The sequence below is a fragment of the Dendrobates tinctorius genome, unplaced genomic scaffold (assembly GCF_039654945.1).
Source record: "Dendrobates tinctorius isolate UK_male_01 unplaced genomic scaffold, ASM3965494v1 ptg000102l, whole genome shotgun sequence".
NCBI lineage: Eukaryota > Metazoa > Chordata > Amphibia > Anura > Dendrobatidae > Dendrobates > Dendrobates tinctorius.
In genome coordinates, this window is record NW_027361770.1 from 4,892,123 (window position 1) to 4,904,703 (window position 12,581).

Genomic DNA, 12,581 nt, shown 5'->3' on the forward strand with positions numbered 1-12,581 from the left:
AAAAATAATTGCGTCACATCAAAGGGAGAGAAGCGACCTGTGCAGTACTAGCATGCTGAAGGTTGCAAAGGGGTTAAACAATTATGAACTTCCCATATGATGATGTCATGAGTTTGGAAGCTTCTGAAAAGTTTTTATTTGTCAAAATTTGAGTTACTTAGAGACACACCTGGGAATATAAACAGCTGACATGTGCAGAAAAAGATGTCCGGCTCAGCGCCGGAGCCCACGTCAAAAGGAGACACAACATGCGCTGTACTAGTACGGCACGTCATGAAGAGGTTAAACCCATTCCTGACATAGGTAGTGATATAGCTATTTCAGGTATCCATGTATAAAGCAGTCTCAGGAGCTGGGCAGGAATCATACTCAGTAGATGCTGGTGGTATTACACAGCCAGCATCTACCTTTAAGGCCTCATTCAGATTACAATGATTTTTCACAAGAAAAGAAAAAACAGGTACGGGTGTAATCAGTGTTTTGGATTCATGTTTCATCAGTGAATGGTCCTATGTGTCAGATTTTACCATCAATTTCCTCAGTGGCTTTCACGTATGGATAAATTACAAAGCTTCTCCTATCCTGTGCAATATTAATCACGGAGAGCACACGTACCGATACCTCAACTCTGATACATCCATGTGCTGATTGTGCTCTTCTTCATGGGATAATAGACTTGCATATCTCCTGTATGTGTTGGGAAAAACCAGATATGTGAACAGCCCAAAATACTATAATAGGTACATGTTCTATCTGTAAAACATCACAGATAAAAACACGAAGGCGATTTAACCAAAATCTAAATGAGCTCCACCCGCTGCGATTAACTCCTTATATGCTACTGTCAATCTCAGACAGCAGAATTTAAAGTGCAGAGTCATATTATGGCCATTAAATGTACCGTCATTAACATGGTATCGCCTTGAGGGGGATTAATAAATGAAGTGAGTAGAAAAAGTTTTTTTTCTAAAAATTCAAATAACCTCTATTTAATAAACACATAGCATTGCAAAGTCCATAAGTCTAATTTTATATTTTAACAAATCAACCAAATCTGTAAAAGGTGTAAAGAGAAAAAAAACAAAACACCAGAAAAATACCACGATTTTTGATTGCCACAACTGCGCCACAGAAATGCCATAAGTGATAAAAATGAAAAAGAGGGAGAGCGGCACTTCGAGTAGCTCAATAAAACAAGAATTTTATTTAGCAAGCCATAAAAAAGAAACAGGGTCAAAGGGAATCTGTCACCCCTTTTTTTGGACTATGAGCTGCCGGCATCGCCATTAGGGGCTTATCTACAGCATTCTGTAATGCTGTAGATAAGCCCCCAATGTAACCTGAAAGATAAGAAAAAAGAGTTATATTATACTCACCCCGGCGTTTGGTCCGGTCCGATGGGTGTCCCCGGCGCCTCCCATCTTCATACGATGTTGTTCTCTTTTCTTCCTGTTGTGGCGCAGGCGCACTGCTCTGCCCTGTTGAGAGCAGAGCAGAGTCCTGCAGTGTACAGGTGCCGGGAGAGGTCCGATGCCTGTGCACTGCAGTATTCTGCTCTGCCCTCAACAGAGCAGAGCAGTGCGCCTGCGCCACAACAGGAAGGAAAGAAGAGGACGGCATTGTATAAAGATAGGAGGCGTCGGACCGCAACACCCATTGGACCAAGACCGGAGCGCCTTTTTCTTATCTTTCAGGTTACATGGGGGGGCCTTATCTACGGTGTTACAGAATGCTGTAGATAAGGCCCTGATGACGGTGACTGCAGCTCATAGTCCAAAAAAGGGTGACAGATTCCCTTCAAAGCCAAAACAGATGAATAAGGGCATCCTGGACTCCAGAAACACCACTTTAACCATTTGTCTTTTTTATGGCTTGCTAAATAAAAGTTGTGTTTTATTGAGCCGCTGGAAGTCCTGCTATCCCTCGTTTTCCTTCTTTGGTTGCTGTGCTGCACCAGCTGGAGACATGGCATCCACCGGTTTTGCCTCCCATGGACTCTAATCCTACAAGCGTGGGAATTTTCAATCACTCCCTTTTTATTTAAGCGATTAAAGTGTCATAACTAACTACCCCAAATTAGAATCAATAAAAAAAATCACTAGGCAAAAAAAAAAACACTTTTCAATTATCATTTCATAAATGAATAGTACACATGAAAATAAGCAACTTCACTGTAAATCCTATGAAAGAGCTCAGCTTCTCCCTGTATTAATCTTCAGAAGTTCTCCTGATGTCAGTCACTAGAGATGAGTGAATATGTTCGGTTCCCGCTTATTTGGCAATACATATCCGGCTACATGGAACAGGACGGCTGATCGGTGCTACAGATGCATTTGTTGCTGGTGTGCCATAGTACATGTATGGTGAGCCTGTGTGTTGGGCTCCCCACGCATGTGCTGTGACACAGCTGCGATACATGCAGCGAGGATCATCTGATCAGCCGGCGCGCTCCATGCATCTGGGTTCCTGCTGTAGCTTATTCGGTAAGTGCTATAGCTTGCTGAATAAGGAGGGAGCAGAACAAATTCACTCAAGTCTAATAGCCACAGAGCTACATGGAAATATATGGCAAACTGCATTAAATGAAGACAGACATCAACTAAACGATCAGTGCTGGAGGAGCTAGAGGAAGGACTTCTCCGAGAAGGACCGCTCAGGGCTGGAGGAGCTAGGGGCAGACTTCTCCGAGAAGGACCGCTCAGGGCTGGAGGAGCTAGGGGCAGACTCCTCCGAGAAGGACCGCTCAGGGCTGGAGGAGCTAGGGGCAGACTCCTCCGAGAAGGACCGCTCAGGGCTGGAGGAGCTAGGGGCAGACTCCTCCGAGAAGGACCGCTCAGGGCTGGAGGAGCTAGGGGCAGACTCCTCCGAGAAGGAACGCTCAGGGCTGGAGGAGCTAGGGGCAGACTCCTCCGAGAAGGAACGCTCAGGGCTGGAGGAGCTAGGGGCAGACTCCTCCGAGAAGGAACGCTCAGGGCTGGAGGAGCTAGGGGCAGACTCCTCCGAGAAGGAACGCTCAGGGCTGGAGGAGCTAGGGGCAGACTCCTCCGAGAAGGAACGCTCAGGGCTGGAGGAGCTAGGGGCAGACTCCTCCGAGAAGGAACGCTCAGGGCTGGAGGAGCTAGGGGCAGACTCCTCCGAGAAGGAACGCTCAGGGCTGGAGGAGCTAGGGGCAGACTCCTCCGAGAAGGAACGCTCAGGCCTGGAGGAGCTAGGGGCAGACTCCTCCGAGAAGGAACGCTCAGGGCTGGAGGAGCTAGGGGCAGACTCCTCCGAGAAGGAACGCTCAGGGCTGGAGGAGCTAGGGGCAGACTCCTCCGAGAAGGAACGCTCAGGGCTGGAGGAGCTAGGGGCAGACTCCTCCGAGAAGGAACGCTCAGGGCTGGAGGAGCTAGGGGCAGACTCCTCCGAGAAGGAACGCTCAGGGCTGGAGGAGCTAGGGGCAGACTCCTCCGAGAAGGAACGCTCAGGGCTGGAGGAGCTAGGGGCAGACTCCTCCGAGAAGGAACGCTCAGGGCTGGAGGAGCTAGGGGCAGACTCCTCCGAGAAGGAACGCTCAGGGCTGGAGGAGCTAGGGGCAGACTCCTCCGAGAAGGAACGCTCAGGGCTGGAGGAGCTAGGGGCAGACTCCTCCGAGAAGGAACGCTCAGGGCTGGAGGAGCTAGGGGCAGACTCCTCCGAGAAGGAACGCTCAGGGCTGGAGGAGCTAGGGGCAGACTCCTCCGAGAAGGAACGCTCAGGGCTGGAGGAGCTAGGGGCAGACTCCTCCGAGAAGGACCGCTCAGGGCTGGAGGAGCTAGGGGCAGACTCCTCCGAGAAGGACCGCTCAGGGCTGGAGGAGCTAGGGGCAGACTCCTCCGAGAAGGACCGCTCAGGGCTGGAGGAGCTAGGGGCAGACTCCTCCGAGAAGGACCGCTCAGGGCTGGAGGAGCTAGGGGCAGACTTCTCCGAGAGGGAACGCTCAGGGCTGGAGCAGACATCTTACAATAATCGTTATTCTCACGTGTACTGTGTATTTATCAAATAAAGATGAAACCAGTGGAAGTTTCACTGCGATCCCACCGCAAGGCCATGGGTACAGTGTAACGAGCGCAGGAAATAACAGACTCGGCAAGTAATCAATGGCAGAATCGCCAGAGGATTTGCACAATTTCACGCACATTGAATGGTAACACGACACAAGCCCTTATACAGATATATGGAGAGAGCAGGGAGAGAGCGCGCAGACCCCGGGCTCAGCACTGACCACGGCTAGTCCGCAGTGCAGTGTCCTGCTCTGTGTGAAGTTGGCGGGAAAGGCTCGGTAACGCCCTGTGCACGGCCGGCAGCGGTGACCATCACGTGCCAGATCGGGATCTGAGATACCGGCTCGCCCCGCCCTCCTGGGTTAACCGCTTCTTATCTGAAGCCCTGTACCGATACACAAGAGTTAAACCGATAGGGCGGAGAACAGACCTGGGCGGGGAGAAGAGAGTCTGTTCCTGGGCTTCAGAGCCGCGTTCACTGTACAGTCAGCCAGCGCAGCACGGGCGAGTGGACACCAGGTGACGGTGTGGGCACACGGCTCCTCCTTTACGGCTCTGTGACGGACGCAGGTGGGATGCCTACCAGCTTTACTGTGGTCCCTGTGGAGCAACAGGAGGATGCTCGGGAGAGTGAGGTGGCGGCAGCGGGCCAGGAGAGGACTGGCCACGGACCGCGGAGTCACAGTGAGGAGTCCTTACTGGGTAAGAGCCCGCACGGCCGGGAGCTGTCATGTTCTCAGTAGGTGATGAGCGCAGCAGTGCAGGAAGCACACACTGTGTCCTAGGAGCGGAGACCCTCCACTGTCAGTGCGGGGCCCACAGCAAGGGGTCACCTGACCAGTGACGTCACGCCAAGCCCCGCCCCGCTAGGGCTTGTCACACAGAAGCTTGCACTTCATTACTGTAAGCGCCGTTCTGTTGTGTGGCCGGCGTCTGAGGGGCTTGTGGGGGGGGTGCGCGCTGCTGGCGTCTGAGGGGCTGGGGGGGGGGGTGCGTGCGCTGCTGGCGTCTGTGGGGGGTGTGCGCGGCCGGCGTTTGAGGGGGGGGGGTGCGCGCGGCCGGCGTCTGAGGGGCTTGGGGGGGGGGGGGGGTGCGTGCGCTGCTGGCGTCTGTGGGGGGTGTGCGCGGCCGGCGTCTGAGGGGGGGGGTGCGTGCGGCCGGCGTCTGAGGGGCTTGTGGGGGGGGTGCGCGCTGCTGGCGTCTGAGGGGCCTGTGGGGGGTGTGTGCGGCCGGCGTCGGGACACATGTGTTTCGGCCTGGAGTAACACACTGTGCTTTTTCGCTAAATCCTTACAGCACTGAATCTGGACAGCTTTCACCAATAGTCAATAGGAGGAAGAGTCAGCTCCACTCCTGGAGTCTTAACGCAAGGATACCTGCAGTGCCGCAGAGAGAATTAGAGAAGAAAATGGGAGAAATAGAAATCCATAGGTAATATAAGTCGCAACCATAAGCATGGTGGTCACGTATAGGAGCAAACGCATTTCAGATTGTAGTCCTTAAATGGAACCTGTCACCAGGTTTGGCCGATATGAGATATGGCCATCGCCTTTCAGGGCCGATATACAGAATTCTAGAATGCTGTATATCTGCCCCATTGGCAAAGAAAGAGTCCCCGCCGGTGTATTTGCTTTCCTCTTCAGCGTGCCACGCAAGAATATGTCAAGGGAAGCTCCTCTGTCCCCGCTAACCTCACCCTGATGTTACAGCAGTCAGAATTCAGCGGCACTCAGGTGTAATCAGCAGGGATGAACATGCAGGAGTCTGTATCCCTCCGTCACAGCCACACTGTTATCCTCCACACACCGCAGACAGCTGGATTTACATTGTGCCTTACTGGGGGGGTCCAAATAAAGTCCTCAGTACCAATAATGATCCTCCAGATCAATCCTGGCTTCAGTAAAGCCTGCGGTGGCACTCCGGTCTCTTCACAGGAGGGCAGATGATGTGGGGTGATGTCCCTCAGCTTCTGCTGCACCGCAGACTTGTAAAATCTTATTTCTTCAGTCCTCTTTGGACCAGAGTCCTGCTTTTTGTCTCAAAATGGGCACCCAAACTTCATAAATAAAATGGGGTCCAGCAAGGTTATTTTGGTTAACCCTATGCACGCTTATTTTGTAGCTTTAGAATGTGACTGTGGGAGCTTAGAGCTCTTGCTGCCTACATGCTCAGAGCCCAGGCCACGCCCCCCTGTATATCTGCCCCCAACCCGAGCTGTAAGAAGAAAAATACGTTTTCTTATGCTCACCTATGGGGCAGTCCGGTCCGAGGGCTGACGCTCTTCTTGGTCTGGCACCTCCCAGCTTCTTGTGATGACGTCCTTCTGCTTGCTTCATATGGATGACATGTCCCTGTGTCATCTACACTGGCTCCCCGGCATCGCGCTCCTGTTCAGGCATACTTATCTGTCTTTTTGAGGGCAGAGCGAAGTACTGTCCTAAAAAGTACTGTACTAAAAATGAAAAAACCATATATAGAATGGGAGGAATAGGGCTAAGTGACAGCACATGTGAAAAAGACTTGGGTATACTAATAGATCACAGACTGAATATGAGTCAACAGTGTGATGCAGCAGCAAAAAAGGCAAATGCAATTCTAGGATGTATTAACAGAAGCATACAGTCTAGATCACGTGAAGTCATTATTTCCCTCTACTCCTCTTTGGTCAGACCTCATCTGGAATATTGTGTCCAGTTTTGGGCACCACATTTTAAAAAAGACATCAACAAACTGGAGCAAGTTCAGAAAAGAGCGACCAGAATGGTGACCGGTCTGCAAACCCTGTCTTATGAGGAAAGGTTGCAGGATTTGGGAATGTTTAGTTTGCAAAAGAGAAGACTGAGAGGAGACTTAATAGCTGTCTACAAATATCTAAAGGGCTGTCACATTGTAGAAGGATCAACTTTATTCTCATTTGCACAAGGAAAGACTAGAAGCAATGGGATGAAACTGAATGGGAGGAGACACAGATTAGATATTAGAAAAAACTTTTCGACAGAGTGATCAATGAGTGGAACAGGCTGCCACGAGAAGTGGTGAGTTCTCCTTCAATGGAAGTCTTCAAACAGAGGCTGGACAGACATCTGACTGGGATGATTTAGCGAATCCTGCTTTGAGCAGGGGGTTGGACCAGATGGCCCAGGAGGTCCCTTCCAACTCTACGATTCTATGATTCTATACTGCAGTGTGCAGGTGGCTGGAAAGGTCAAAGAGCCCCGATGCCTGCACACTGCAGTACTTGGCTCTGCCCTCAACAGGACAGATAAGTACGCCTGCCGAGGAGTGTGTGTGTGTGAAGCAAGCAGGAGGGCAGCATGGCATGAAGATGGGAGGTGCCGGACCAAGAAGAGCGACACCCCTCGGACCGGACCGCCCCTCAGGTGAGTATCATAAGTTATTTTTCTTCTCTCACAGCTCGGGTTGTATATCAGCCCTGAAATGCGATGGCCGTATCTCAAATCAGCCAAACCTGATGACAGGTTCCATTTAATGATAGCATTAAGGCGAATCCTTAATCATAACATGATTAAGGATTACGATTCGAAACACGTTTGCTCCTATATGTGACCCCCATGCTTATGGTTGCGACTTATTGCTTAGGCCTCTTTCACACATCAGTTTTTTCCAATCAGTTGCAGTCCGTCAAAGTGTGAAAAAAACGGATCCTGCGCAGATTGTAAAATACTGATGCGACGGATCAGTTTTTTGACGGATCCGTTGCAGCAGCTGTAGCCTGAGGTAAACTTTGTCCCTTGTGCTAACTTTTTTTTTATGTGCTAGAATGGCTGTAGGGGTTAAAGTAAAGGAATAGACATTCTTCCGGGCATGCTCAGTTTTCAAAAACGGAATCCAGCAACGGATCCATCTTTTGACGGACAGCGACGGATCCTGCGCCCATAGGCTTGCATTGTAGCTAACGACGGATGGCGCTGGATCCGTCGCTGTCCAACTTTTTGACATAGACAAAAAACATTCCTATGTCCGTTGAATCCGGCCAACGGATCCTTCGAACGGACGAAACGTGCGGCCATCTGTCGCTAATAAAAGTCTATGAAAAAAAAATGGATCCAGCGGCATCGGTTGCGCGATACGTTTTCACAAAATGACGGATTGTGACTGATGGCAAAAACTGATGTGTGAAAGAGGCCTTATAGATTTTAAAATTGTTCAATAAAGTTCCTAATTTTACAGAAGATTTGGATGCTGGATTTCACCCATTATTTTTTTTTCTCAGCTTTCACCAATTATATCTTGCGGTTGTCCAGTGACAAGTTATCATTTCCCTGTGGGACCGGCGATAATTTACTGATCAAGGAGGGTCTGACCGGTGAATGTCAGACCCCCATGCATCGCTCTCTATGGGCCCGCCAGGGAGAGTTGCCTGTAGATCTCTGCGATCCCATGGGGGCTGTATGGAGAACAGGTATTGGGTACTTATTTTAGCTGTGTGCAGCTTTTTAGAGGGGTCCTCCAGGAATTGAAGGAAAATAATGAATGGCTAAAGTAAATTATTATAAATATGTGATAATTATAAATTTGATATTGTGACTTTACAGTGGATTTGTCCATGGGACATTTATAAGGTTTATCAAAATGGCTGCCTTTGTATTACTGAATATAAAACCCAAAATATACATATAGGACAGGTTGTGTGAGTAGGGAAAAGCTCCCCTACCCACTCTTCCGTGTTTTCTTTTTTTTTTTTTTTTCCCCATTGGCAAACTCCTTTAAGGATAGTTGTATGTTCATGCCCCCGACCAATGTTATGGATAGTGATGAGTGCAGGTGCTCGTTATTTCAGTTTACATTGGGTGCATACAGAGTATTGCGGCGTGGATGCTTCATTGAAATGATCGTGTCCTCGAGTCCGCAGCAAAATGTGGGTACAGGGACTCTAACATGTCACTCGAGCACCCGCGATAGTCTGTCCGTACCCGAGCCACCAATGCAGACCCGAGTAGCAAGCGCTTGTGCTCATCACCAGTAGTGATTGTTTCTGGATAATGGGCTGGTGCGCTGCTTCAGTAGGCCTGCTGGTATGTCATATATGTTAATGAGCATGTGTTAGCTTATCTCAGTTACATGGCTAACTAATAGGGGAACCTGTCGGGTCCCCAGAATGTAATAATTGCATGCTGATTTTATCAGATTTTTTTTTCTCTTCTAAAAGGCACATATATCCTTCCATACGATCCCAATTTTTTGCTGTCATTGTTATCATAACTGGGATTGTATGGAAGGTATCGATCATGGGCATGGGGTATAGTTAGAAGACCTAAGGCAGGACTAGTCTGGAAGAAGGGATACCCCACCTGACTAGTTCTTCCTTGTTTGTGTTTGTTGAGCTGGGGAATGACAGCACTGGTTTAAAAGATGGCAAAGTCAGTAAGGCACATCAGATTGTATCAGACAAATTAGCATGTATCCCAACTTGCTGTGCACAATTTTCAGACAGTAAGGGGACCTGACAGGTTCCCTTTAAAATCTTTATAATTGAAGGGGTTGTCTTTTACTAGGACAACCCCTGCTCTATCTACATGTTTAGCCCCCATAAAATAACAAAGCCTTTACTCTCCTCTTGTGCCTCCAGTTGTGGTCCCGGGGCTCCTGTGCTGTTGCATGACACGTGGTGCCCAGCGTCCAATCAGCGCTGGCGCTCCCTGTCTGGCGGTCCCTGTCTTTGGACAAATGATATTTTAAAGGAAATCTGAGATCAGCTGCATCCCGGACTTCCTCTTCATGTTCAGTTTGTCCGAAGGCGGAAACCGTCACGCTTGTGCTGATTGTGTGCCCTACACTGTGTCATGCAACCATGCGACTGCCGACACCGCTGGAACGGCACTGGGATGTGAGGTGAGTATAGGTTTTTTTACTTTATTGGGGCTAAACATTTAGATCCAGAAGGGGTAGTCGTAGTAATGGTCAAACCCCTTTTAATATAACCTTACAATATGGGAGTTGTAATAATTTTAGGGAATTATAAAAGTAAACACCGACTTGATAACCTGAAAGATGTAGTTTTGTCTACTCATCAGCAAATAGAAATAATCACTGACAGCTTAAAGCAGGACACAACACGTGTAAGAAAGTTTAAAGGGAATCTGTCACCCCATTTTCGGCCTTAAGATGCGGCCACCGCCATCAGGGGCTTATCTACAGCATTCTGTAATGCTGTTGATAAGCCCCCGATGTTACCTGAAAGATAAGAAAAACAAGTTAAATTATACTCACACGGGGCCGGTGGGTGTTGCCGTCCGTTCCGGCGCCTACCATCTTCTAGAGATGACATCCTCCTCCTTGCTTCATGCTGCGCTCCTGCGCAGGCGTACTTTCTCTGCCCTGTTGAGGGCAGAGTAAGGTACTGCTGTGCGCAGGCGATGGGAAAGGTCAGAGAGGTCCGGCACCTGCGCACTGCAGTACTTTTCTCTGCCCTCAACAGGGCAGAGAAAGTACGCCGGAGCGCAGCATGAACCAAGGAAGATGTCATCTCTAGAAGATGGGAGGTGCCGGACCGGACGCCCGGGTGAGTGTAATCTAACTCTTTTTTTTTTTTCTTATCTTTCAGGTTACATCAGGGGTTTATCTGCAGCATTACAGAATGCTGTAGATAAGCCCCTGATGGCGGTGGCAACATCTTATAGGCCAAAAATGGGGTGACAGATTCCCTTTAATTGATATGATCATGTTGCTATTTTAGTACAGGTTATAGAGTAGTGGTGCATTTTTTTCTTCCCTGCGTAAACAGGGCTCAATCTGCCGAGAACAATGGCAGCCGATGTGCAATGAGTAACCTATTGCAGGTCGTTCAGTGTACATCTGGACCACAGCCTCCCTGTGCCACAACAAACTTTTAAACATGTTGCTGGTCAGCGGTCAGTTAATGCTGTGCGTCATGCAGTGAAAGTATGTCCTAATACAGTGAAGCATTATTCATCAAGTCAGCTGGTCACAAGGCAACAATATTCACGTACATTATGCTAGCATATAGCATCAGAGAACAAAAACATTTATACAGTAGAAATCCATTGGAGGTACCACTCACAATAAAAGAAATGAGTAAAGTTAGTAGCGAATGTAAATGCTATCTGTCGGCAAGATTCACCCCCTCAAAAGTGTGTATATGAGAATGTTGCTCTCTGAAACATACAGTAATGTCATCCTCCTGAAGCATTGTGATGCTCCCTGATGTAAAAATCGCTATTTTAAATCACATGCTAATAAGGCTTAAGTGCTCTGGGACTCGTCAAAGCACTGCCCAAGTTTCTAGCATGTAGATAAAAAATGTGAACGGTACAGCTGTGCAGCTCCTGGGACACAAGGCTCATTAAAACTCCAGGGACACTGGTGCCGATCAGCATGGATAGGGCCAACATCCAAATTCACCGGGACCCGTAGAAGCGTAGAACGTTTGGTGCATTTTCCACTTGACAGCCTCCTTGCCTCTGTTTTATATGTATCTACAATAAAGGACATTTTTGGGATGGTGAGTGCCATGCTTTTTTTTTTTTTTTTCTACATGGTGAATTTGGACTACCCAAGTTTCTGCCTTCCCAGCTCTATTCTCTGCCTAGCCTCTGCCTTCCTCTGCTTGACAGATAACTGACTAGTCAAGCCAATGCACTGTCAGTCAAGCAGAAGGAGCTGGGATGGGAATAGCCCCAGGGAGGCAGAGACTTGGAAAGTGTTTTCGCTCTCACAGGGCACTGATTGACTGTCTCCCAGCAGAGGTTTATAAAAAAAAAAGTTGGAAGAAAATATAAAGATTGGATGCTTCTGATCTAACTTTAAAAGCATATTCTAATTCACTAATTTGGTGTTAGGGCCCCGTTACACGCTTCGATGTCCCAGTGATCCCACCAACGATCCGACGTGGATGGGATCGCTGGGACATAGTTAGCTGATCGCTGGTGAGCGGTCACATAGACAGATTCACCAGCCATCAGGACCAGCGAGCACGCTGGTATCCAAGGTAAACGGCAGGTATCTAAGAGCCGCGGGGCTCTTGGTAACCCGCTGTTTACGTTGGATACCAGCTCCCAGTGTCGCTGATCATTGCTCTCCCGCTGCCACACGCAACGATGCGTGCTGGCCAGCGGCAGACCAACGATCAAACGGCCCAGGACGATCCTGCACGATCAGCGATACCTGGCGGGGGGGCCAGTCGCTGATGCGTGCCACACACAGCGATATCGCTGGCGAGATCGCTGTGGTGTCACAAAATCAGCGATCTTGCTGTGTGTGACGGGGCCTTTAGTCCCGATCTGCAGAATGAGTGACTTCAAGTGTTTCCTGACTGCAAAACAGTGTTCAGGAGGCGTTAAAGAAGTATTCATAAAGTTTTTATCCTCTTAATATATTGCAATCATCATATTGTCTAGTGCTTGTGTACTTACAATTGCTCTTTAAAGGGAATCTGTGTGTAGGATTGTGCTCAGTAACCTACAGACAGTGTTAGGTCGGCGCCGTTATACTGATTAAAATGATACCTTGGTTGATAAGCGAACTTGTCAGCAGTTTTGGCAGATATAAGATGCGGCCACTGCCTTTTAGGGTTTATCT

At 48.9% G+C, this 12,581-nt stretch overlaps 1 protein-coding gene across 7 annotated transcripts in view; it reads left to right on the plus strand.

Moving 5' to 3' along the window:
• Positions 1-4,178: 4,178 nt before the first annotated feature.
• The window catches only part of SLC12A7 (solute carrier family 12 member 7), a 745,935-nt gene continuing 737,532 nt past the window's right edge, over positions 4,179-12,581 (plus strand). For 2 of the 7 annotated variants that reach the window (XM_073587687.1, XM_073587689.1), the window contains exon 1: positions 4,179-4,724. In XM_073587687.1, the coding sequence (XP_073443788.1) occupies positions 4,598-4,724 (127 nt within the window). In that variant the 5' untranslated portion in view covers positions 4,179-4,597. The remainder of the gene's footprint in view (positions 4,725-12,581) is intronic. The other 5 variants (XM_073587683.1, XM_073587688.1, XM_073587686.1 and 2 more) reach the window with 4 other exon arrangements.